This window comes from Rhodamnia argentea, chromosome 1, assembly GCF_020921035.1.
Source record: "Rhodamnia argentea isolate NSW1041297 chromosome 1, ASM2092103v1, whole genome shotgun sequence".
In the NCBI taxonomy this organism is placed as follows: Eukaryota; Viridiplantae; Streptophyta; class Magnoliopsida; order Myrtales; family Myrtaceae; genus Rhodamnia; species Rhodamnia argentea.
Window position 1 is genome coordinate 11,254,309 of NC_063150.1, and position 26,410 is coordinate 11,280,718.

Genomic DNA, 26,410 nt, shown 5'->3' on the forward strand with positions numbered 1-26,410 from the left:
CCCCTCTTAACGGAGAAAGAAAGAAAGGGGTTAATTAATTAATTAAGTAAAAAATTAATTAGATCGTTATTCCCATGTGGAAATGAGGAATAGGGAGGCGGGGACTTCTAAACCCGATAGGCGCCAAGCTCCTCGGAAAGTCTAGGAATCCACCTGGCCAACCAAAAAAATAAAAGTAGAAGAAAAATTGACACTAATTCGAATCTTGCCAATTATTATTTTGCTAAATCCTTCCACTAATGATGTACGGCGAGAAACTAATATTATCTAGTGGTAATTTTTCAGTTACTATCGAACAACTTTCTCGTTTCTATTTTCAGCACTTTTTTTTTTCAATTTTTTCAAATGAGCCCTTACTTTCTTAAATTGAATAATCTAAATTGGAAAAAAAAAAAAAAGAGAGGAAAAAGCTGGGCTAACGTAGTGCAATTTTTAACATAAATAAGATAAGAGGGATGATTTTGATTTTCGGACAAAAAAATACACGTCATATTATTCTTTAATAAAATAAAAAGTTAAAATCTTTATGGCACACTCTCTTACATCCGCTTTTGCCCACCTCTCCGAAATTGAAACTTGCGGTCAATATTCCACCGTTAGAAATTCACCGTAACAGTACCGTCCTCCTAGCAGGACTCAAAAAGAATAGTACTGAAGACCCTGATAGCGAGATCGTAGCCGTCAGTGTCAAAAGCTCTTAACCATTTTCCGTTGTCATCTCCCTCCTCCTCCGCTTCTTCTCTTCTCTGTATCCTTCACATATACACGCACACAAGCAGAAACCTTATTCAATTGCGTAGCATGGAGGATGGGTTGAGTGTAAGTCCCACCCCGCATACAACGGCGATGGCCGCCGAGGTGGCCATCTCACTCGTGATCCGCAATTCGCTACATGTGCTCTCAGAGGGAAAAATCCTCTCCAGCGGATTACGCAACCAGATCAACATGGCTCTTGATGAACTCCAGAATAAATTCATCACCTTGGAGTTACCGGAATCCGGCACCGACGAATCTGGCCTCCTGGATCTGGCTCGAGGTGCTGTGGACTTGGCCGATAGGTTCCTCCTGGAAGCATCACAACACTTGAAGTCCCACAAGGGCCGCCTTGCGAAGATTCGAGCATTAGCCCACTTCATGACTCTCTGGATACGCGTACGCGCCACCAAAAGGACGGCCAGCGATTTCATCACCAGAGTCAAGGAGTTGTCCGAACACCCGTCCCTAATGCAAGTTCTGTCTCGTAATGGTTCATCGAGGAATGCGCATCATGGGAAGGTTCGTTGGAATGGGAAGGTGGAGTCGGACATTGTGGGCCGTGAACATGAAGAGCGCAGGCTCCTAGATCAGTTGATCGTGAAAGATGGCAATCAGGACGCGTTGAGACTTCGCGTCATTTCAGTTGTGGGAGAAGAAGCCATCGGCAAGACAGCTCTCGTGAGAAGCGTGTACAGCAGCCTCAAGATTGATCATAGCTTCCATTGTCGCGTCTGGGTTCATGTTCCTGAAAGGTTCACCCTGGAAGATCTCTTGGTGAAGATACTGAAGCAAACACCTCAGAAAGAACTGAAGGATATAGAGCACAAGGGAGAAGAAGAACTCAAAGAGATCCTTCACAAGTCCTTGATGAAATTGAGGTATCTCATCGTGTTTGACAATCTACGTAGGGCCGAGGACATGGACGAGCTTATGATCCTCCTTGCAGATGCAAGGAGTGGAAGCAGAGTCATCGTTACCACTCGGGTTCCTCAAATTCCATCACGTATAGACCCTTGGGCTTCTCCTCTGGAGCTGCACAAATTAGGTGCAAACCAAAGCGAGCGCTTGTTGAGCGAATGGGGCTCCGTTGCCGAAGATCCAGAGCGGCAAGATCCGGAGCTCAAAGCACGGATTCTGAACAAGTGCAGTGGCTCTCCTCCGAAGATTTTGCTGCTTGGAGGACTTGTGGCGGCGAGCGGTGATTCTTCTCCTGTCAACGTGGATCAGCACACTGATAATTCCACGCTCCGCGATATCGTTTGCTTGAGCTACCGGAAATTGCCTTCCCTGCTCAAGCCCTGTTTGCTTTACTTGTGCCTCTTTCCCAAAGATTGCGAGATCTCCACAAGGAGGCTCTTTCAGCTATGGCTTGCCGAAGGATTGGTCCTACCCTTGGAACATACTACAGCCCGAGGTGATAGAGAGCAATTGCTCGGATCCACAGCCATGGAGTGCTTCAATGAATTAGTCGGTCGAAACTTGGTTCACGTGGTGAGGCGTAGGAAGCTCAGTGGATGGCCCACATCGTGCCGCGTGCCTAGTTTCCTACACGATTTCTTGTACGAGACGGCAACGCGACTGAGACTCCTTCAGATCCATTCCGACATTCACAGCGAGGAATCTAAGGTTGTCAATGGCTGCTCATCATGGATTGTCAAGTATCAAGATGATAATTATGGCCAAAAATCTCAGCAGGTTGCTGAGACAGAGGATAATCAGCACAGCGGCATCCAACTCCAACACCTCCGCTCCTACGTATCCTTAAACACGCAGAAGCGGGGGACACGCTCGAGGGACATCGAAGAGTTGATCCGGCAATTGACTGCAAAGGGAGACACTGGTCTGCTCAGGGTGCTCGATCTGGAGGGGGTTTACAAGCCGTTGCTCCCCGACAGACTTGGCAATGTGCTGCCGAACTTGAGGTACTTGGGATTGCGATGGACGGTCCTCGACTCAATCCCAGAATCGGTCGTGAACATGTCCCGCCTTGAGACGTTGGATCTGAAGCACACTAACGTCAGGAATTTGCCGAGTTGGATTTGGGAGGTGAAGTCCCTCCAGCACCTGTACATGAACGAGGTATGTTTCGATGAGTCCAGCATTCCTCGTAAACCGTCGTCTACGGGGAAGCACCAGAGCAATCTCCAAACCTTATGGGGATTGTACATTGGAGCTGCTAAGAGTCCCATGTTCGATGTGCTTAGTAACTTGACTAGGCTCGAGAAATTGGGGCTGACGTGCAATTCTCAGGTGGTGGAGAAAGCGACCAAGTGCATTTCGAATCTCACGAGGCTTCGATCCCTCAAGTTGAGATCCAGGGATCTCTTCGGTCAGCCCTCGGATCTCAACTTGAGTGACATGACTGGACTCGAGTCCGTTTCGCACTTGTGCTTGCTCGGGGGCTTGTCTAGAGCCGGCTTGAGCTGCCTTCCTAGGAACCTGAAAATCCTTACCTTGTCCATGTCAGGACTAGGCAATGATCTGACGCGGGTCCTAGGAAAGCTCGAGAGCTTGGAAATTCTCAACTTATTCGCAGACTCTTATGCTGGGTCGAAATTGTATTGGCCCGCAAATTCATTCCCAAGGCTTCGCGTCCTCAAACTGTGGAAGTTGGAGGGATTGGAAAATGCTTCTGTAGAAGAAACCGCTCTTCGTTGCCTGGAAGAGCTGGAGATCAAGAAGTGTGGACACCTAACGTCTTTTGATTCATTGTATCACATTGAGTCCCTGAAACAAATTAGTTTGATCGAAGTGAAGGAAGAACTGGCAACGAACATCAAACGAGGACTGAACCAAAAACTATTCATCAACGGGAAGCAACTGGTGACTTCTTCTTCTTCTTCCCGAGAAGTATTCATCAAAGAGAAGCAATTGGTGACCTCCTCCTCTTCTTCTTCTGCGCCGGTAATGTTTCATCGCCTTTATGCGTTCTTTTTCCGTGCATTTCCTCATTTACATGCTCCGTTTTTTAGCACCTTGATCAAGCTTATCAAGAGGTAATTTCGCCACATAAATTGTTGCAAATTCGATATTCAGGTGCCTATACTTTCTTCTTCAACTTCAAATGACAGTAAGTTCTTTTCCTCCTATGCAAAAATGCAGGTGCAGCGACGAGCACAGTGACGAGCAACGGGTGTGAATCATGTTTTCCGGCCACTGTCATTTTATTTTCTTGATTTTCATCGTGTATTGCAAATTAAATTTGATATTCCAAGTGTTTTCCCCAGGAGACATTGAAGTTAGATTCTCATCTTGAACTAAATTCTGTCGTAGACATATTCTATGTAATATTTTCATCCAGACAGAGCTATTCAAGTGCATGCTATTTGTGAATTTGCATTCTACCTGATTCTGTTTCAAATGTTTCCTAAGAACCCGCACTATCGAAAGCAAATAATTTCACAGCTCTTTTGATTTCGACTCATGTCCTGCTTATACAATGTTAGTAAGGAACTTCATAGGTTCGATTTTTGCCTATCTTGGTGCCTTCCTCGTCACAAACACAAATCTAGACCGCCTATCTAGCAAGTTAGGTTGATGTCACTTTAAGTCACTTCCATGAGCAATTAACACCGCAAAACTTATGAGGCTCAAGACAACACTTCTGGAGTAGAATTTCTGCTCCAAAAGACTTTTAGAGTAAAAATTCGTTTGGTTACGTAACTCCATTTATCTATTTCTGAAGCATTTTTTTTTTTGTTCTAGAAGTAATTTTGGAACCCTTTGAAGAAATAAAAAAAATTACTTCTCTCTAAATGTAGAAAAATCAATTTCTGCTTAGCAGCAGAACTAATAAAATCAATATTTGGTTAGAAATTAATTTTTAGAGCAAAAGTGTTATCATGCGTGCTCTCACATTCCATCAAGAAGCCACAATAGGCAGAAATTATTATCCCGCCATTTTTTTTTTTTTTTTTAAGGAAAACATATACACTCAATGTAAACATATTTTGACAAAAGCTGTCCTCTCTATTATTGACACAAGGGTTTTGACTTAGTCACTAGACTCACTACTATCAAACTACCGATAAATAACGTCATTTGTTCAAATTCCTTTTCTACAATTGTGATGTATATCATATGTAGTCTTTTTTAAATTGCAAGGCTAATAACACAAAAAATTTTAAATTGGTTCCAAACTGCGTTGGGGCTCCTAGAATCTCCAAGGTAGTATCACTGTCCTAATTTTAACCTCCCTTACTATGCAATTTCGCCGTCAAGTCAAGTACTGCTTTCCTAAGTTTTGGGGGGACATTCACCACCGAGATGAAAAAACAAACGATAAAGTGGCACCTTCGCCGAAGAGCGAAGGCATCTGTCGCATCAAACCCGGCTGAAAAGCCACTTTCCAATTCAACAATAAGTTGGCACAGCTGATTTAAGGGTTAATTCCATGAAAAACCTTCAAATTGATATATTTACGATAAATTTATTTTAAATTATTTTTTTATCACAAAAAATCTCAAACTGGTGATATACTTATGACAAAATCTATTCTTTTGATCATAAAAAATCCTAAACTGATATACCTATGACAAATTTATCCTAAATAAATTTTTTGATCACAAAAAATTTTAAATTAATACACATGTGATAATTTTTCCCTACATTATATTGAGTTAATACCACAAAAAATCTCAAATTGATACACCTATGACAAACAGAGAGGATAAAAATTCCTAAACTTGAGAAAAAAATAAATAACAAAGCATATTACGTAGTAAAAAGCACACTCTCATCCTTCAAGAATAGATATGTCATCTTAAAAAATAGGCGGCAATCACCCGATTTAGTGATGAATACACACCGAGAACTACCACACCATTTGCAACGGCTTGCAGTACGCATCTAGACCAAGTACCTGTAAGTAACTCCTAAATTTATACCTATATCTTGTTCGAGAAAGTAAAATCTATGAATCTATACCTAAATCTAAATTGGGAGAGAAGAGTGACCTAATAAGGAGAGTTTATGGAGCTATATCACAAACATGTGGTTGTCAATTGGATGAATGACTGAATTGATCTCCATATTCATTCAAGATTAGCTGTAGAAATTTATTCATTACTCACAAACTTCCAAAACAGAGTGGGAAAAAGAATGAAAGACAATCCACGCAAAGGAAAAAGATTTGAACTCTAACGGAAGATTTCTAAATGTTCGGCACTTGAATTCGCTTGAAATCAAGTAGAAAACTTATAAATGGGAGACAAAGAGGTACAAAGATAGAAAGGGTGGGGAAAATGAGAGGGAGAGTGATGGGGGTGGGAGAGGTCCCTCTCTCTCCCTTAGGGTTTGGGGCGACGGCTGGAAACAATAAGGCTGCGTTTGGTCGTCCGTATAAAATTTGGGATGGGATATATTTTATCCTATCCCATGTTTGGTAGGTGTCCCAGATAGTATAATGTTGGATATAGAGGGGATATAAACCTGGATAAAAAAAATCGAGGGGAGGGGGTAAGATAAGGTCGGATAGGATTTTTCTTGTCCGTCATATAAAAGCTAACTTTTAGAATGATTACAACTTTCTTGTCTCATTTGTTTCTATTTTCATTTTATTTATTTATTTTTGCAAAGAGGTTTGAAAATATAATAAAATGTGTATATTTTCAAGTTTTTTTATGTAGGAGAACGTTATTTTTATAGTAATAAGATCGGAATATTTCATGAGCATCACGTAGGGGCATATATGATCTTTATATTGATGTACGGTTTCTACCAAATGCGGGATAGGATAGGATATGAGAATATCCGACTTTAAATCCATGATTTACCAAACAATGGATAGGATATGGCCAAATCCCTAGATTTCTTATCATATTCTATCCAATCCTATCTTGACCGGAAATCCCGATAACCAAACGTAGCTTGAGAGTTGGGGATGGGGAGGGGGAGAGAAAATTTTGGGTAAAAGGGAAATGCTTTTTCTGTGAAATTGATGACTTGACTTAGACAAAACACCATAGAACACTCTGGAACTGAAATTAACTGTTTTTTTTTCTTTTGGTCGGACTAAAATTAACTTTAAAAACACAAAGATGACACTTTTTGGCTAAGAAACTGCCCATGTGGCTATCAACAACTCTAATCTCAAATTTTTACTGTTAATGAATGGTCCGTTAAAAATTAGGTGCCAACAGAGTCGACCAACCTTGGACTTTTATGCCACTGGTGGCACGGAGTAGCCATTGCTCAAACTCGGGACCCTTATAATAACATAAAAGGGAATACTTCAATAAAAAAAACAAAAAAAGAAATGAAAAGAAAAGACAACCATCCTCAACCGCGATTCGTGATTCAGGATCAAGCACATGTGCTTGTTTTTATCGTTGCTTCCAATTAGGGGCTGCAACTAGAAAAGGCAGTTGAAATATGCAAAACATTAAAAAAGATTTCACTCGTTACTTTTTTAATCGCAATCTACAATGAAGTTAGTGGGCAAAGCATTAGCGAAAGATTTGTCTATCGTATGGCCTAGGCATTAAAGAGGGCCCTCTTGAGTCCGTGTTGACTTTGTTAAGTATGAGAAAAATACAGAAACGAAAGATTGTGAAAGGATAGAATCCAACATCTTAAGACTTAAGACATAATTGTACTGTCTCTTTATGGAGCCCGCTTAGCTGTAATCTAACTACCTTGTCACATGCCTCAATGTCAGTCCTCTTTTTCTCTCCTCCATAACCTCTTCTCTCTCTCTCTCTCTCTCTCTCTCTCTCTCTCTCTTACACACACACACACACACAACAGATTGTTGTTCAGCAGAGGACCGATGTTCCTGTGAACCGGTTAAGCAACATCTTCACCATTGGAGTCATGATATTGCCAGTTATCGGTAGGTGAAAGACATTCATTTCATCTCTGCTTCAGTGAACTTTGAGCTTCTTATAGTTTGTTTTGGTTATGGAAGTCCAAGTTTTTCTTGGGTATAGTAGGCTTGTACTCTGAGCAAAAGCAGATGACTTCAAGAAGCTGAGAATGGAAGGAAAGCGAGAATTTACTGTTGTTCTCAAATGTATCCGCTTAAGAAACCGTGTAAGTAACTTGTGAGGGAGGCAAATTTTCTAAAGCAGCAAGGAAAGACAAAATAGCCTTACCAGCAGAATATATCTATATAGCTTAATGCGCAATCATTAATGTTATTCTCGCATCATTCTCATGATATGAGCAATGTAATTCCATCGTTCTTTTTTCTAATACAAGCGTTGCATTTCAGCTGCTCTGAGCAGCGGCGTCGTCATGAAGAAGATGGAGGTGACGCAGGTCTTCTCTCCGCATTTCAAAGACCTGTGGGAAGAATGGGAGCTCCGCGGTGTCGTCTTCGTCAGCCTCACCCTCCAAATCCTGCTCATTTGTATGGGCAATCGCCGCAAATACATCCACTTTGCCTGGTTCAGGGGGGTCGTTTGGCTGGCCTACCTAATGGCCGATGCGGTCGCAATCTACGCGCTCGGCATAATCACGAACAAGCTCACGAAGTTGAACAGCCAAAGTGTGGACGCGAAGACCCGGCTGAATGCCTTCTGGGCGCCATTCCTCTTGTTACATTTAGGAGGCCCCGACACCATAACTGCATATGCCCTAGAAGACAATGAGCTCTGGTTGCGGCACTTGTTGTCACTAGTCACCCAAACTGGAGTTACATTTTATATCTTCCTGATGGCGTGGACCGAGCTGAATATGTCCACCCTCTCTGCTGTGATGATTTTTGCCGGGCTCGTCAAGTATGGCGAAAGGGTTTATGTGCTCTGGACTGCCAGCAGTGAGCAGTTCAGGGACTCCATCCCTGACCCTCCTCCTAATTATTCCAAGATATTGGAGCAACAAAAGTTGATGGAGGCCGAGGGCTACGATGTCATACTGCACGAAGTGATCGAGGTCCGTGATGTGATTTTGGAATACAATGTGGATGGTGCTGCTGATTTTTCCCGTGAAGAGAAAAGCCTTAATCCGGAGCAACTTTATAAGCGTAAGCAACGAGAATTGCTTGCAGCCAGAGGCTTGGTCAACATATTCCAACGCCTTTTCGCGGATCTCCTGCTGAGGGAAGAGGATCGCGACACAAGTCGGTCGGTGCTCAAGGATATGAATTTCCTTGCAGCCTTCAATATCATCGAGATTGAATTGGGAATCATGTACGATTTGCTCTACACGAAGGCCAAGGCAATCCATACTAGTTGGGGCTTCGCTCGTCGCATAACTGGATTTTTTCTTATCTGCATCGTATTGGTACTCTTCATCCTGATCAAGGATCAGCATTACTCAGTAGCTGATCTTTATTTGACCTTTATACTGCTAGCAGTGGCCATATTCCTGGAGATTTATGCTTTGGTTGTTCTTCTTTTCTCCGATAAGACGGCTCGTTGGTTGATTAAGGAAAAGAAATTTGCGGTCTTGGATTTCATCAATCGGGTGCAACCGCTTACTAAACGGCGCCGATGGTCGCGTCACATGGCTCAATTCAGCCTATTGAGCTTTGCGATCAAAGAGAAGCACCTTCCTTGCCATCAAATCCTCGAATTTCTCCACATTGATGAGAAGGTCGAGAAGCTCTTTTACAAGTATCACGAGAAAGTGACCGACGATCTAAAACAGCATATAATGTCGCATTTGAGAGACCTAAAAGAAGAAACGCAGCCCCCACAGATCACCAGAGGAAGCCGGGTGCTCAAAAAATTTGAAAAGTTGGATGTTTTCAGATGGAGCATCGAGTTGGAGTTCGACCAAAGCATTCTCATTTGGCATATTGCCACCGAATTGCTGTGCCACCTGGGAAAAGGAGACAGTTTGACAAACCCTCCTCAGTCCGAAGGCAACATCAATGAGAGCATCAAACCGACATCCGAGATCAGCAAGTGCTTATCTCGATACATGTTGTACATCCTTGTCATGTACCCCATGATGCTGCCAACCGGGATCGGACGCATCAAGTTTCGGGAAACCTATGTCGAGGCCATGAAATTCTTCAACGAGTTCCACAAGCCAGACAAGCCCAATGCAGCTGCTTCCCACAACGACGGAGACAGTCAAGGTTATAGTAATTACGTGATGAAATGTGCAGCATTCTGCTCGAGTGCTTGGCAACATATCAACAACTTGGTGAAGGGCAAACCCGACTTAACTAGTGCCTACAATGAGCTGCGGAAGCAGGTGAAAACAAATTTGAATTTGACGGTCGGAAAGGGAGACCGGAGCAAGTACGTGCTATTCCACGGGTGTCGGCTCGCGTCGCAGCTCGACGAGATCAAGAATGAGCAGGATAAGTGGACGATAATAAGTGGCGTTTGGGTGGAGATGTTGTGTTATGCAGCGAGTAAGTGCAAAGGGAGTTATCACGCACAGCAACTGAGGAGAGGAGGAGAGCTTCAGACTCATGTCTGGCTCATGATGGCTCATTATGGCTTGACTGATCACTTCCAGATTCCACATGCCCCCGCTATAGCTGAGCTGATTAGGCAGTAGCACAACACTTTAGCATGCTGTTGTTCTGTATCGGAGGTGCCTAATTAAATGGGAGTTCCTTTGTGGAACAGTGACAATGTGACTCAATAATGATGACTAAATATTAAGTTGCGTAACTGTTATGAGCGTACTAATGCGCGTAGGAATGTCCAAATAAGACAGAGAGGACAATAGCGCTTGGTGCAACTCATAATCAGTCAAGAGTACCGGAAAAAGTGTCCAAAAAGCCATAAATTTACTGTATTGATATCAATTCACTCCCGAATCTTTTATTAGTGGCGATTTGATCCCGAACCTTTTGCATATATGTCAATTGATTATATCTAATTAATTTTGATCGGAAATCGTTGATAGAGATGCCGATCTTCCGCATGGCACGGCATGTCCGAAAATGTGCAATTATATATGGAAATTATTTGAACACCTCATCTTCTCTAATCGTACTCGTGTCACGTAGGGACGTCTTTGTACAACACTTTTTTGGCCCTACATGGGGCGACTAAAAGATGTCATCGGAGCCAAGAAACGCTGCCAAAGTTCGTATGATACTAGACCACTTTCGGGGATCCCAGTACGGTTGTCTTAAGCCAATGGTTAATTTAATGAGTTTTGATAGTTGGAAGACAGGCATGGTCTCATTCAAGGTCGAAGAACTGCTCTCACTGGATGTCTGGATTTCATCCGCAAGAAAAACTCTAGCGAGCTTTAACTTTAGGACGCAAAGGTGCGAAGATCACCTCTTCCATCAACATATCTGGCAAGAATTCTAGAAAAGAATTCTTGCCAGCACGATGCCCTCGCCTGGGGCCAGCAGGGGTTGGTGGGTGATCTCGCTGGCCCTCAATAAAATAAAATAAAAAAGAGGAAAAACAAAAAAAAATTGGTAAAGATATAAAAGAAAATTATAAAAATATCTACGTCAACGCGAGAGTACCACGTAGGACGACGGGCATCTACCTAAAATTAGTCGGATGGACTTAATTACAAAAATGCAAAATAGTTTAGGAATTAGCATCAGTAAAATAAATTTATGACTTTTTTTATGCTTTTTTCCATAGAGTGCTCAAAGGGTTCCGTATGTGGGATGATTATCACCGAACCATGGCAATGGATCAAAACTATTGAAAATATATCTCGATTTTGAACCCAAAGCGAAAATATAAAATTACGGATAAGACTTATCCGCAAGATTAAAGTCGAAGTTAGAATTTTTTGTGGACGTTCTAAATCAAGTAAATCCCCTAAAAGGATATATACGGTACTGCAAGAGATAAGGACACTATAATTTACTTTCCGGGCAAATGCCACAAAAAATCCTGAACTATGCCCATTGTAACACATTTACCGTAAACTTTTTTTGTGACAATAAAAACTCCAAACTTCTATCGTAGTGACACATCTACCCTCTATAACAGTAACTATGAACGATGATATGATTTTTGCTTTTCGTGTTCCACCAAGTCCAGCACAATTGAGCACAGAAGACATTCATCAACCCTAACAATGATTCAAAAGAAAATTAGAATCAAACCTTTTGAGAAAAAGGATCTGTGCCAATCATTCCAAAGGCATTGTTTTTAAAGCATTTTCCCTTGAAGTTCGATATGGCTTGGCATTTTGGAAAGTAAATTGTGAATTGGTTTGTTCTTTTCTCTTATGATAATGAAATTGGCAGAACTCTGAAAAAGGAAAAAAAACAAAAAAGAGCTTACTTAATAGAACGAGAACATTATCTAATTTGATGCCAAGATTTTTTGTTTAAAACACTGTTTCTATATTTCTTTAAACTTCACCCTTTAGATGTATTATAGTCTAGACAAATTGGTGGACTTTCACGGATGCAAGTCATTAAAAAAATATCTGTTCTCTCCCAATTCCAATCAATCATTTTTGTAGTTTATGTCTTCGCAGTGTACTTTAGTCTTCCTCAGTCGTTAGATCAACCTTCGAGAGAACCCACAACCCAAGTTAGGGTTCCTCTCCTGGACGTGGATCGTCTGACGACTACAAGGACAACGATGGACGCTCGTCCCACGACCTACGGTGTAATGTTGGTGCGAACAACACCATGTTGTGGTGGTGGTAGACATAAAAGAATTCCACTATAGATCAAGCGATACAATGCAGATTGTAAACCACACCCGAGTCATGCAAATACTCTCAGTATTTCACAACCCCTATTACATTTATTAACCCATAAGTGTTTAGCCCCGTAATTCCTCACGAAATAATTTTTCAATCTCATGAAGGAATTAGTAAATCTTAAACGCAAGATATAATGTGCTTCAACACTTAAAACTCTCGGGGTGTAATTCACGAGGAAATCTCTTTGATATTCTTCACCAAAAACATCCACGTCTTGTATACATAGACAAGAATTGGATCCAAACCAGGAAACATTCATGAATTAGGAAACTAACAACTAGGAAAACTATTTAAAATAGGAAATCTATTTGAATTAGAAAACTTTCTTTTTCGGGGTCAAACTCGAGACATATTGTCAACAATCTAGATAAGACAAACCAGCAAATTCATTCATCAGATAAATCACATCTGCCAATCACTTTCACCTTGATCGAACAACAGAAACATATTAACTGTTAATCAATTCACTGGACAACACCTTTCGCTTCATCTTTTTTTCCAACTGATGTTGCATATTCAAACTTTTTTTAACAGACTTGATGCTTAATCTTTTGGTCGAAGGGCAACACCTTTGATGAGGAGTCCGGACTTCCAATGACCACCTGTTTCGGAGAAGGAAAAGCTTATCTCGCCAACGTTCTCCGGAGTCGTCACGAATGTGCCGACAAGGATGTGTTTCCATTCTCCCTCCGGCGTCTTCTCCAAATTTTCCATGCGTCCCTGCGTGGTTTTATCTGGCAGAGTGAGGTTTAAGTTCACCGGAAGGTACCACCCTCTGCTATTTGCAATCCTCTTCACCACAAATGCAACCTCATACGTGGTCTTCGGAGAGAGTTGGATCGTCTTAAACTTTCCCGAAATTTGTAGCCAGCTTACTTCCCTCAGCTCCGCCATGGGTACAACTACTTCGCCGCCGTAACTGAGAGTCCACATTCGAAACAATTTGCTAGTTAATGACGAGATGAAATCTGTAGACAAATTTTTTCCCTTTTATTCTCAGAAAAAGTCTGAGACAAAAATCAGTCATAGTGGATGGAGTGCAAGTAGGATTTCTAAATCTGGATCCAATTTAGTTCATGATTACGTTCTACAAGAAGTAATGTTTTCTGCAAGTTCTATCTACATAGATCAAGTCTATCCCAGACTTTAAAGACAAAGTTGATACTGTTATTTACCTTTAACTGGAGAGTATAGTTCATTGATCATCCATATTACATCTTCGTCTTTTTGGTCAAAAACTTCCATATCAATCGAAAACCTTAAAACAAGTCGGTAAATTCCGAGTATATCAAGCAGCTATGAAGTGACATCGGTCATTTTTTTCTTGCGGTACTCACGCTAGACAAACACGCGTTTCATTTTTCCACGACAGATACAGTAAAAATCAAACAAGCACCCACACATTTTCTACCATGGAAATGTTCCTGTGTTCAAAATTGAAGAGTGAGTAATAGTTACCATTTCTCCTTCTCGTCATTTTTCCAACCCCAATACTTCGCAGTATCGATCCAAATGATGGACAACTCTTTAGCAAGCAACAAGAAGCAATTCTTGTCGTGAACTTCGTCGACCCAGAACTTCTACAGTTGCACACCATAACAAGTTCGCCGCTCATTTCTCATGTCTAAACTAAATAATTACAAGAGCAACATAGTTTCTACAATCTTTTTTTTTTTTCCTGATAAAATAAATCATTCATCGAGTTGAATTACCAGTTTGTTATCATTCATGAGCACTCCACCGTAGATCCGATCGCACAGCTTTTTGACACTGGTCGAGGAATCCGCATTCGTAGCTTTTCTAACAAACGTCAGGGCGAGGAGAGGAGGTCTTCTCTCTCTTGTTTTCTCTACTTGGGTGTTTTCTTCATCTGGCTCCATTGAATCTGGGACTTCCTCCCTTTGTTTTCTCGCAACCGACTAAACCTGTTTCAATTCAAGAAGATGTCTCCACACTTTGTGATAAAGAATGGGAAGAGAAAGGATGCTTGTCGATAGTAGACTTTTCGGTCTTTTCTTGTGGTAGTTGATTTTTCGGTCTTGACTAATATTCAGAGGGTATTTATTTTTAAACTTGAGTGCCGTTGTTTCAATGAAAGAACTTTCCGCGAATTCATTTTCTGGACTTTCACATGTATTTGGTTTGATGAAAATAATTAGCTAACCGAAAAACATGTACAATATGAAAAAAAGACCCTCGCTTAAAATTAGAAATCATTTTCCCATTTCCGAAATTAGGAAAACCTTTTTATTTTGGTTTGTTGAAAATGAAAGGCTTCATTTGTTCCGAGGAAAACGATTAATCACATGTATCGCTTGAAATATTAATCAATAAAAAATATTTTCATTACCGACAACAAATTTTGTCTAAATATTTGTGTAGATGATGGAAATATTTTGTGTTCATTCATTTTTTGTAGGCAATATGAGAGATTATTTTTTCAAAAATATTTTCCAAATCACTTACTTTTCACGAAACAAACAAATGTCATTTTCACAAGCATAACACACCTAATTCAACACCCATTATTCCAAATGAATCCAAACACTTTAAAAAAACATGGTCGAAATAAAGACGCCATTCATTAATATATTAGAATAATACTCGAGAGTTACATCCTCAAAGTCTAGTAAATTCCAAATAACTGCATAACAAAGCAAAACCAAAAAGGAAATAACAAAGCACAGTCAGTTAGAAACACACTTTCATCACTCAAGAACAAATTTTTCATTGTAAAATTTTGGCGGTCAATCACCGAATTCGGTGATGAGCACATGCCAATATTTCTCATTGCATTGCAAGGACTTGCAGTGTGTGTCCGAGTTCATCGTCCTCATCACCATCACTGTTGAAAGACACTAACATATGTTGAAAAAATGCATATATGAACATTAATTTTTCATTCAAGCCCGAAAACTTTTTCAATCACTCTTTTTCGGCACACCACTAAACAAATGAAAATTAATTCTTGATGGATAAAAGGTTCCATCAGTTCCATCGTCATGAAGTTTTACTTGAGGGAACGCATGCGGGAATGAGTTATGTAAAATCCTGATGCCTGTGCAGAATGTAGACAACCTTTTTCCAACCTCAATTTGGTGTCGAACAGTCATCTTTAGGTCTTCGAATTCGAAAAAGGGTACCAGAGTAAATCAGGAGCAATTTTGGCATTAATGAGTAAGAGACAGACCCTGACAAAAGAACACTGACACTGTTTTAGGAAATCGCCACCGGCAGATAAACGTTGCCGGTGTCCAAGAGCCATTCTGACGATTTTCGATGATGTTCTGTTGCTGGCAACACTAGAACAAATGGCTACTTGAGGGTTTCAATTGGGAACAATCATCTGTGTTGGGTTGGGTAAAAATGAATAAAACGAGTCCGGGGCTTTGATTGTTCTTAAAAAATATTAGTGAATTCCGCCTTGCTAGTACTGTGAGTGTTGAGAGTAGAATAGGCTTGTGGATGAAAATGAACCACTATATATTTATTTGCAAAATCTTCTATCTCATCACTATTGGCATTACTTGTTCCTCATCATCACTATATGTTCATCAGCAGCACGTCCACCTGATTTCTACAATCAGTTTCTGCTGCTGTTTGCAATTTAACTTGTTATATTATGCAAAAGTTCTTCATTGTTCCAACACAACCTGTTCACCCCTCCCTATATGGTATTGTTAACCCCGACAATTCTAAATATCATATCAACATTTTGTGACTGAATTGCACTAATCCGACAAGTTTTCAAAACTTGACTACACTTCTTGAATTTGTTATGGGTCAATTGCACTTTCGTGGCAAATTTTAAGACTTTTGATGCATTTATATCATATTTAAAAGCTAACCCCAATAAGACACATAGGAAAACAACTCTAAATAAGGAATTGTAGTGAAAACATATACTCCTACCATAGACAGCACCAAATCAACTAAATTAAATAAAGAAATAAATTGATAATTTAGGCTCTCTATAAGGATTGGTCCGGTCAAGACTACGAAGTTCCTCTCACGTCACACTGTGTGCTCCACATATCATTTTTTTTTTCTCATTCTCTCTTTCTTTATTTTCTTCTCGATAAAAAGAGATTTTTCCAGACTTTTGAAAATGCAAATATTGTGTGCCAAAGAAACACGGACTGAAAGAGGTGAAATCAAGTGGCGTTACTTGAATGTTACTCCGGATACATGCGAATAAGCGATCAAAATTCTTCTTTTTTATAAATGGTAAAACAGAGTTCAGAACTAAAGCAGAAACTCGTGACTTTTTGTCCTTTTTATTTTTTGATTGAGCATCTTTTCAAGACACTTTCGATTGTGGCTCTTAGGGCGGGCATAATCACCGTTATATTTCTCTATTTCTCTTCTAAATCTATTTTCGAAGAAATCCATCTAATCGTAATTTTATTTTTCTTCGAAAATGATTATCATTCACACTCTTAATTATCTCCCCCATAGGAAGGACAGTTGGAGGCAAGATCTCCGGTGATGGAGTCGATGATAAGACAAAATGCGAGAAGCTTTTCAATGCTTTTTATAAAAATCTTAGTCATAGATATCGTTGGAAAGAGCATAACCGTCGCGCCACGCGTCGAAACCCACCGAATTGTTGCTTAAGAGGTCGCTTAACATGCGCATCTCAAGACACTATAGTTAACAAACGATTTTTAGTAATGCGATTAGCATACTACAGCTTATAATTAAGCGCTCGTGACTTTTTGTTCTTTTTATTTTTTTTATTTATATCTTCGCGCGATCCTGCGGTATTTCATGGCGTTCGATGATAAGTGTGTAATCTATAATCACTACTCTGAACTTCGGTTTCCAACGATATCTATGACTAAGATTTTTACTTTGCTAATGTTTCATATTCTTTATGTGTCTAAATATGAGTTATGGTCAGTGGATTCTAGCAGTAAATATTAGTCACTAGAGGTGATGATTCATTGCAACCTTTCAATAAAAAATTTAGGTGGAACCCGAGTAGGCATGATAGGTTATAGACTTCAAGGTATGATGGTAGATTTCATATTCTAAAAATTAAAGAACTGATTTTAACGGGTATTTTTTAAGTTTTAAGTAGAACCTGAATTAACTTTGAAATCACTTATTCCTATACAAAAATGTTTAGATATAAAATTTCATATCATTATTTGTCGTAAAGCAAAGGGCCGGAAGTTAACGAAACCGAAACACCAGGAATTTTGACAACCAATACAGACACCGGGCTGGAAGTTAACGAAACCGAAACACCTAACATAACCATAATTAATTAATGACGAAACAAAATATCATAATTAAAAACATTATTAAATGGATTTTATTTTTTTCCTGCAGCGGATAATAACTAACGGTTAGGCTAAGGTTCGACTTTGACCGGAGACTCCAGGCTGTCGAGCATCATCGCTGTCCCGCTGTTGTCGTGTGAATTTTTTTTCCTTCTTGTCCGAAACCCAACTTAAATGCGATTTCGAAAAGGAAAAGATAAAATATAATAAAAAAATGAGAAGTCAACGGCAGCACAGAACTGCTGAGCTGGCGGAAAACGACAAGAGTGGTCGCCGATTCGGAGGGCGAAGTGGAAATGCCTCCCTGTCAGGTCCAGCCTGTACACCTGCCACCGTAACGCAACGGCCCTTTTCCTCCCCGACCTCCCACCGACACCTGCCCGTAACCCATGCCCCCGCCCACCCATCCCGAGTACGACCAAAACCGCCTCATCCGGTCACACACGGTTTGTCCTTCGGTGAAAGGTGCGGCGAGTGCGCGACACGCTCCACGCGCGCGCGTGTCGTACAATCCCTCTTGAGAAACTTCCCCCACACAGTAGCTTCAAACCGGCACCAGGCTGGAAGTCAACGAAACCGAAACACCAAACATAACCATAATTAATTAATGACGAAACAAAATATCATAGTTAAAAACATTATTAAATGGATTTAATTTTTTTCTGTAGCGGATAATAACTAACGGTTAGGCTAAGGTTCGACTTTGACCGCAGACTCCAGGCTGTCGAGTATCATTCACACACACCCACGTACTTTGACAGCTTTTGCCTTGATTTTTTTTTTTCCTGTTTTCTTGATCAATCGGTTGAAAACGCATTAAGATAAGAAGCTTCTACCAGTGGGCTCCGCAAATCTGGATCTTAGGATTTTGCTCCTGGCGATTTCTCATATGCTTTACTTATTTAATCAAAATTACATTGGGTGTGTGTGGCTTGCCGTAATTGGAACCAGATGCGATCATCAACCTGATTTGTACATTTTCGAATAGGCCCACGATTCACGGCTTGAGCCTTGTGGTACTTCTAGGCCCAAATGGTTGGGCCGGATTGGATCCAAGGTAGGACCTAGACTAGAGATCTTCCCGAAGCAGAAAAGGATAGACTGTCTCTCGGCCCTTGTCCAATGAGACAATATCGAAGAGTCCTGCCATGCCACGTAAGCCGTCCATCAACTCCACTCATTGCTCGCCACATGTTCATAATGAGCCCTACTTGTCAGATTTTTTTTCTTTTTAATCTCCCTCCGCCTTTAGCCCCCTCTCACTTTTTTGCCTCCAGCCCTCTCCCTCACTTGCACGAGGTCTCGACCACATCATTCGCCAAAAGTTCACTTGAGCCTGACCTCTGCGCCTCCCCAATCATCGCCACCGGTGGAGTCGCTAGCGTTGTCCAAGCCGACCATAACTGGCAAAACGACGACAACCTTGGATTAGCGCCAGCGTCCCTTGTGGGCCGCCCGTCTTGGCCAATTGCAACACAATCGAAAATGATAATAATGGAATGATCACGAGATCTTTTGAAAGAATCCCTCCTTCATCCATGATGGATAGGAAAGATGGATATGCAAATAGCTCTATTGCGTACGAATATGAGTGAGGTGTCTTTTAACAAGGAGGTCAATAGCATACCTGAACAATGCCGACGACAACCATGGACAAGCAAACACTCATCCAAGGTAAGTCCTAGACATCTTCCAGAGCATAAAAGGATAGACTGTCTCTCGATCCTCGTCTAATGTTACAAATAGTGCACATACTCATCATTTTATCAAGATCTACATTAATAGAAATCTTTACATTGTTAGATAAAAAGACACTAAAAGGGCCAAAAGTATTGTACGATGTTCACTTTAGTGTCAAAAATAATTTTCAGATCACTTAGGTGACACTATTTTAAAAAAATGATCACTTAATTGTCTACTCCGATCCGAATCGCCGGAAATCTGATTAATTTCCCCAGTCAACGTACTGAGCCCTAAATGACGTAGTTTACAACATTTTGCCCCAAAATATAAATCATAAATTGGACAATCAAACATTTCCCAATTTCTCCAAATGTAAACCCTAATTCTCAAAAGTCACCAATTACTTGAGGTCCTCTCATTACGCTCGAGGGCATGGAGGAGGGTTCGGGGACTAGAGGACGTTGGCGGGGACGGACTGGGCGAGAGAAGACGCAACCTTTAGGTTGGTCAAGTGAGGCATTTGGCTGAACAGGTTGCTGGCGTCGTCAGGCGTGGGGCAAGGGCAAGAGTTGGGGTCGATTTGGTAGAGAGCGAAGGCAAGAAGCGGATAGTTCCTATCTGGATCCATGGATTTCTCTGGGTGTGAGTTCTTTTTATGGAATTGAAGCAGAGGAGAACGAATTTACTAAGGAAATATGGTCCACTGTGAAACTAGGGGAATTGGTTTGCGAAGAAGACGATGTGAAAAGATTGATCCTATCTTGAGCCAAAAAGGATGGAGCAGGCATGTTCATCGAAGAATAGTGTATACAATTTCCATCAGCCACCATCTCCTATTGCCGTCAGCCACCGTCAAATCTCCTTCGCCTTTGACCAAAAAAAAAAAAAAAATCTCCTTCGTCGGCCATCTCGTTCTCATTGTAGCTAAAACAGAGCACAATAGAGTATACACGCAAATCACGCCACCGTTTGATTGACTTCGTCCGTTACTTCCAAATCTCATTGGCCGTGCCTCTCTTCTCCCCTGTTTTTCTAATCGAGTGCTTGAAATTGTTGACGCTCGCGAGATGAGAAATTGACGCAATCAAGTCATTCCGTTAACTCCTTCTAACTTAGTTGATGAAAAATGCTTACGTGGCTTTTTCTTTTAACATTTTCTCTTTACTACGTGGCGATGCCATGGCTAAAACGAGTCGTTTTGATTCAAATTTGAATTTTTATACAAACTTTTTTAAATTAAATTTAAAACAAGCTAAATTTAAAATAATAAAAAAACACAGAAATGGGGAACCAAGTGGCTGAGGGCTTTGTAGCCCTCCCCGCCGCCGCCTAGTTTCCACGTTCATGGGATCATTACCAACTGTTCAAAAAGTTTAAACTGCTAGATGAATGTGTAGTTTTATATCTAATTACTCTAACATCTCCCTCACGCTTAGTTTGGTCTTTTTTTGCTTAGTATTGATAACCGGCTACGATACCATGTGAGATTCGGTGAGACAATTGCCAACTATTTTAAAAGCTTAACTTATTAGATGAATGCATGGTTTTATATTTAATTACTCTAACACATGCGACCCCAGGTGGCCTCGGCCGATGACCACCCGGATCCGATTTGTTGGCTTCCAACGCCCTTCATTGGGCCGGCGAAAGGTTTTGATTTTTTTTTTTAAAAAAAGGAATTATGCAACCAAAACCCCTTTGCAATTTTTTTTTGTGCCAACACTACTTAACCTAAAGTTGCATTTCAAAGGATTTTTTACCAAACACTATTTACATTTTCCCAAAGCCACTTTGGCTAAAGACATTTACATTTGCTCGAAGCGCATTTCTGAAATCGAACCAAACTTACCCTTAGTCATTTCAATCAAGAACTATAAGAGCAGATAAACTTCATACTAATCACATGCTTGTCGACGTAGATTTCAGCCAAGGAAAGGTGAGCTTTTAGACTAAAACAATTCAGCATCAACTATATATGAAATGGATATATAAGATTCAAGCAACTGTAAACTGATTAAGACATTCATTAGTTTTTGATATTTACTGCCAAACATCTTTAGAAGTAGCGATCCGAAGTCAAAATTCAAGCTTAGCATGTGTACATCGGAGATGACACTTCTATATTGGAGATGTGCCTCCACGACAATGAATATCAAGATTTACTCGATTTACAAATTGTCATGCATTGATTGGAAGTAGAGGTGAGCATGATTTCTGGATAGAATTGAAAATCGGACCGATGACAACCAGTCCGATTTCAATTAAGGTTCTAGTATATGCAGGGTATGTTACACGTTTCAAAAATTAGGGAACCAGTTCCCAGGGCAGGTTCCAGGTTACACGTGGAACAAGTCTTTTGTATTTTTTTTAATATGTTTTTGTACGATCCCGCAGTATTTCATGGCGTTCGTTGATGAGTCTATAATGTAGAATCACTAGTCCGAGCTTCAATTTTCAGTGATCCATAACTTAGACTTTTACTTTGTTAATGATTCATATTCTCCTTGTGTCTAAAAATATGAATTGTAATCAGTGAATTATAATAACAAATGGTGATCATTAGAGGTGAGGGTTCATTACAATCATTCAATTAAGAATACGGACGAAACTTGAGTAGACCCTAAAACCTGTGACAAGTGGGTTTCAGATTTCAGAGTATGCAAGTAGATATCAGATTTTCAAAATTCATTTCTGAAAAGTAGATTTCAGGTTTCACCTAGAACCTAAACCACCCTAACATCCTGGTTTCTCTTCGTCAAAGAAAAAGCGCACCAAGCATTAGGTTTTGTCCACAAGCATTTAATGCAATCGTCGTCTAGTCACAAACATGTAAACAAGGAGAGAGAGAGAGAGAGAGAGAGAGAGAGAGAGAGAGAGAGAGATGGTCAATATATATATGATCGAGCAAACTGAGTATCAGCTGAATGAGCCCTCAGGTCTCTCGTTCTTCCGATTCTGGAAGAAGTTCAAAGTACTAGCTAGTTAACATAGACTTGAATAAATTTATGACTAATGAACTACTTAATAAACTGCGAAATAGCACTAAAGCCTAAATCCCAAAAAAACAAAATGGTAATCAAGCAGGCAACCATGCAGTAGCAAAAACCACATTATGTCCCTTCCATGTCAATACAAGATCATCGTCTTCCTTCTTCAATCCCCACCCAGCTGCATGCTCGTCGAGCATGGCCTTGACTTCAGAGGCCGCATCCTCCCCGAACGGGACAGCCCGAAAGTCCGCGTTCCTCATCCGCTGCACCCACCGACTCTTTGGCTCGAGCCTCTCGATTCTCCGAAGACCCTCTTGCGCGATGACGTTCTGTATCTTCCAATATATGTAAGACTCGTACCACTGCCTCTGCTTGCTTCCCCTCGGGAGGAAAGTGTCAACCGTGTCGTAAGGAATCCAAAGATAATTGAACGCCGACCACAATCTTGAGGCAACATCGCTCGATGTGAAGTCTGCGTCCTCATCTACTAAGATGACAACATTCGGGTCTAAGCACCGAAGCGCCTTGAGAAGCGTTGACCGAGGAGAATATACCGAAGAAGACTCAAAAGAGTAATTAGGGTTTGCTTCGGAATCCGATATTAACGGTACGGTCTCGTCCGGCACAAAGTGAAGTTTCATGTGACAATTTATAACAAGTGCTTCTGGTTCTCCAATTCCTCCCGAGTACATTAGTTTCTGCATCCTGAGTTGTTCAATCAAGGACGTGAATCCGTCGGTGTGACTTGAAGAAATGACCCGAAATTCCATGTGTATGTTTCGAGACCTTGCAAAACTCACCAACTTGGATCCCAACTCTTCATATGAAAGATCAAGCATGGGCGGGGCATCCTCCACGGCACCGGCAATCGTGAGCTTCACCAATGGGGGCCTTTCAAGACGATTGGCAATCGCATCAATAAGAGTAGGAATCTGCATGCAATGCGTCGTGCTCAAGTCGACTATGTGAACCACTGAGTACCCTTCGACTGCTTCGATTATGGCAGCATTCGCTGCAGTGAATCCGAACCGATGCCACGGGGTCAGGTCCACGAAATTCGCGAGCTCAATGATGGAGAACTTACGCGTCTCATTGCGCAGGTTGTCGTAGTTCTGGGCATTCGCTGCCACCGCCGCCAGCATCTTGCACGTGCCGTTGTTGGCAGCCCGAGCGACGAGGGCACGGAGGAAGCCACACGTCAGCCGCTGATTTGAGTCGCCATCGGCCGGGGCGATGTTGTTGAGGACCCAGAGGATCTGCTGGGCGAGGGTCGCGTCGTTGGTCTCGATGGCATTCGCGCAGTGCACCAGCAACTGCTCCATGCAGTTCGAGTCGCCGAAGCTCCCCAAGGACTTGGGCGTCGGGAAGCCAGGCCAAGGGCGGGTTCGGTGGTGCACTTGGTTCTTGTTCATGGAGACGCTAGAAAACAACGGTGGTGGTGATTGGTGGAAGGATGGGGGTTGAGGTGGTGGTGGTGGAGGTGGTGTTTCAGTGAATTGCATCATGGGTTGGTGGTCACACGGTGAGAGGGAGAGATTGAATATAAGAAATTTTCTGGAAGAGGGGAGCAGAAAGAGAGAAAGAGACTAGACTAATAGTGGTACCCTGACATTGGGAAGCGACCCAGAATATGGAAAAGAGTAAAGGAAATTAAAAAACGCTCGGATTTGAATCTGCTGAGAAATGGACAGTTCAACTTTTCTTTCTGGGTAGTTTTGATTCTTGCAGAAAGGGGGTGAAAAAAGGACTGATCGGTCAGGAGGAAAAAGGGTCAAGAATCAAGGAGAGAAAACTTGGTCGCCAGTCAAGAATAGGCAAAAGAGACACTTCCCTGAAGGGGCAAAAAGAAACGATGCTAATACCTGGTACACCATTAAAACAAGGCCAGAGAAGCAGCAGCAGCAGCGCCAGCGGGAATTCAACAGACCTTCACAAAAGAAGAAGGCTCCTCCTAATAGTAACTGTAAAACCCTGTTCTTATACTCCTTTTTCTGTTGCTGTGTATAATCAGGTAATGAAGTTCATAGACGAGAGAGAGAGAGAGAGAGAGAGAAGGGGGGGGCTAAGAAGAGAGTTGGATTTTTTTGGTGGCATGTGAAGTAGCCGGCCAAGGAGTTGTCTCCATGCAGGAGCTGGGGAGGGTCTGGTCTTGGCACGTAGCGGGGACCGATTGGGAGGGAGTTAAGCTTTGGCTCACTCTCGGGCCACCATACCATATCATGAACAAATCATTTTAATGGCAGTTCCCTCATCTATTCTTTGATTTTCCAGTCCTCCTTTCAGCAGGTTCTCACTTTCATTTGTGGGGACAATTCTAGCCCAGCATGCCATGATACCTTTTCAAATGTGCATGTTTTTAGTGAGCACTGATAAGTATACTGATGATGGTATGCAAAGTCGGTATATTAAATGATGTGACGGATGGCATATGAATCGTATTCGGTTGCGAAAAATTGAATAAGTCTGAGTTTACTCAACTTTAGGTGGCTCCTCTATTAGAAAATACTGAGTAGTAGAGTTGTATCCCATCTTTTTATGCATCACAAAATTACACACTTTTCACAAGACCCTATCTGTCCTACATGACCAACCACCACGTCGCTGCCGTAGTTGCCATTGTTGCTGGCAACTTGCCATTACCTTCTCACCGTTCAACCGCCAAATCTCCATCGCCGTATTTATCTCCTCTCCCGGGCAATGTTTTGAAAATCGTAGCACACACCAAGCCGGACAAATGAACGGTACACAGTTTAACTGGTTATAACAACTAGCCTTTAATTTAAAGGTCAACCATAGTATGTATGTGTGTTTTAGCTTAAATGGTATCTACAACGTCGAGATCTAAAGGAAATATGTGGAGATACGAGGATATTTAGTACACATAATTGTCTATGAACATACAAAACAATGAAAGCATTCTAAACTCTATATGTATTGCATGAAAGTAACATCAAATTTCGTAAGCAATGTAGGTTATGCACGCATTTGAAGGCTCTCAAACCGACCAAAAAAAAAAGTTCTCCACGGATTATTGCATGATAACGCACATTAGAGCAGCCGATGGAAATTAATTTTCCATCAACAATGGACAAAACAGTGGTCGATGCTAAAAATAGTTAACTTTTTCCGAAACTTTGAGCTCTAATGAGCTGTGATTTTTTAGTATGAGTCCCACTTGTTTGTTCATTCAATTTAATCTTGCCAAACCACGTATTTAGCGAGAAAAATTCACTACAAATCCGTAGAATTTCTCAACATTACTACTCCACAAAACACAAGCCCTCTTATCAATTCTCTACAACTTCATCATTGAGAAGTTGAATAGGGGGCAAATGGCCATATCTGCCCTATTTCCTTCCAATTGGCCAGAAGAACATGATGCGCATGCCTCGTTTCGTGCCAAACCCTTCACCATCTCGCTGCAGCCAAAATCTCCACATCACTCCAAAAGGACAACGGGATTAGTCATTTTCCAAGCCAACGAGGATATTTGAGCTTCTCTCTCTCTCTCTCTCTCTCTCTCTCTCTCTCTCTCTCTCTTTTCAATAAGAGGAGATTGTGCAAGTCGACATATGCCTCGTTTTGTTCCCAATTAAGCAATTATTTCTGCTTCTTAAGCATATATGTTCACTCCATATGTCCCCTTTCTACAAAAAAAAATTCCCCCATCAACGACCCAAGTCATGCAATGTCTTGCACTTACAATGAATCGATGGACTAATCCATTAATAACTCGCTAAGAGAAAAAGAATTGCAAAACAAGAGCTAGTATCTAATTTGTCGATATTGACATATTGAAGCGATTGGATACTAAATTCTACTTGCGGCCTCCTAGGGAACTGTCCCATGTTTTGTTTAGTGATAAAGTTGGAACTGTAGACTTTAGATTGTAATTTACTTGGTTTGTACCTTATGTTTACAAAAAGAAAAAATACATTTTTGAATAAATAGTGATGAATCATGTAGAACAACTTAAATTTTTTTTACCGACTATAGAACTATTTCTAATGAAGTACCTATTCGTACCATTATTTTATTCTTATTCTGTTCAATTTCGTAAACCAAATGAATCGCTTCTTAGTATATACT

The 26,410-nt window shown here is 41.1% G+C and overlaps 4 protein-coding genes across 7 annotated transcripts; 2 read left to right on the forward strand and 2 right to left on the reverse strand.

Annotated features, from left to right (window-relative positions):
- Window positions 1-711: 711 nt before the first annotated feature.
- LOC115747044 (putative disease resistance RPP13-like protein 2) lies at window positions 712-4,076 on the forward strand. The gene has a single exon (XM_048273124.1). The coding sequence runs from the start codon at window positions 802-804 to the stop codon at window positions 3,754-3,756; it is 2,955 nt and encodes a 984-aa protein (XP_048129081.1). The 5' UTR covers window positions 712-801; the 3' UTR covers window positions 3,757-4,076.
- Window positions 4,077-7,455: 3,379 nt separating this feature from the next.
- On the forward strand, window positions 7,456-10,235 carry LOC115747043. Of its 2 annotated transcripts, none has more exons than XM_030683077.2 (2): window positions 7,456-7,588; window positions 7,970-10,235. In XM_030683077.2, exons 1-2 carry the CDS (start codon window positions 7,570-7,572, stop codon window positions 10,213-10,215), a joined length of 2,265 nt encoding a protein of 754 aa, XP_030538937.1. In that variant the 5' UTR covers window positions 7,456-7,569; the 3' UTR covers window positions 10,216-10,235. The 2 variants fall into 2 exon arrangements, with proteins under 2 accessions (XP_030538937.1, XP_048129142.1); XM_048273185.1 differs by having other exon boundaries at window positions 7,475-7,788.
- Window positions 10,236-12,715: 2,480 nt separating this feature from the next.
- On the reverse strand, window positions 12,716-14,449 carry LOC115747031 (uncharacterized protein PHLOEM PROTEIN 2-LIKE A4-like). 3 transcript variants are annotated; one of them, XM_048273245.1, is made up of 4 exons: window positions 14,395-14,449; window positions 14,073-14,349; window positions 13,819-13,937; window positions 12,716-13,279 (listed from the first exon to the last, which is right to left on the reverse strand). In XM_048273245.1, exons 2-4 carry the CDS (start codon window positions 14,238-14,240, stop codon window positions 12,904-12,906), a joined length of 663 nt encoding a protein of 220 aa, XP_048129202.1. In that variant the 5' UTR covers window positions 14,241-14,349; window positions 14,395-14,449; the 3' UTR covers window positions 12,716-12,903. The 3 variants fall into 3 exon arrangements, with proteins under 3 accessions (XP_048129202.1, XP_030538922.1, XP_048129209.1); XM_030683062.2 differs by having other exon boundaries at window positions 13,819-13,940; XM_048273252.1 differs by lacking the exon at window positions 14,395-14,449 and having other exon boundaries at window positions 12,716-13,328; window positions 14,073-14,235.
- A 7,767-nt stretch (window positions 14,450-22,216) lies between these two features.
- Window positions 22,217-24,341, reverse strand: LOC115747029 (scarecrow-like protein 32). Its single transcript, XM_030683061.2, has 2 exons — window positions 24,184-24,341; window positions 22,217-24,068 (listed from the first exon to the last, which is right to left on the reverse strand). The coding sequence occupies exon 2, from the start codon at window positions 23,824-23,826 to the stop codon at window positions 22,408-22,410; it is 1,419 nt and encodes a 472-aa protein (XP_030538921.1). The 5' UTR covers window positions 23,827-24,068; window positions 24,184-24,341; the 3' UTR covers window positions 22,217-22,407.
- Between the last annotated feature and the right edge of the window lie 2,069 nt (window positions 24,342-26,410).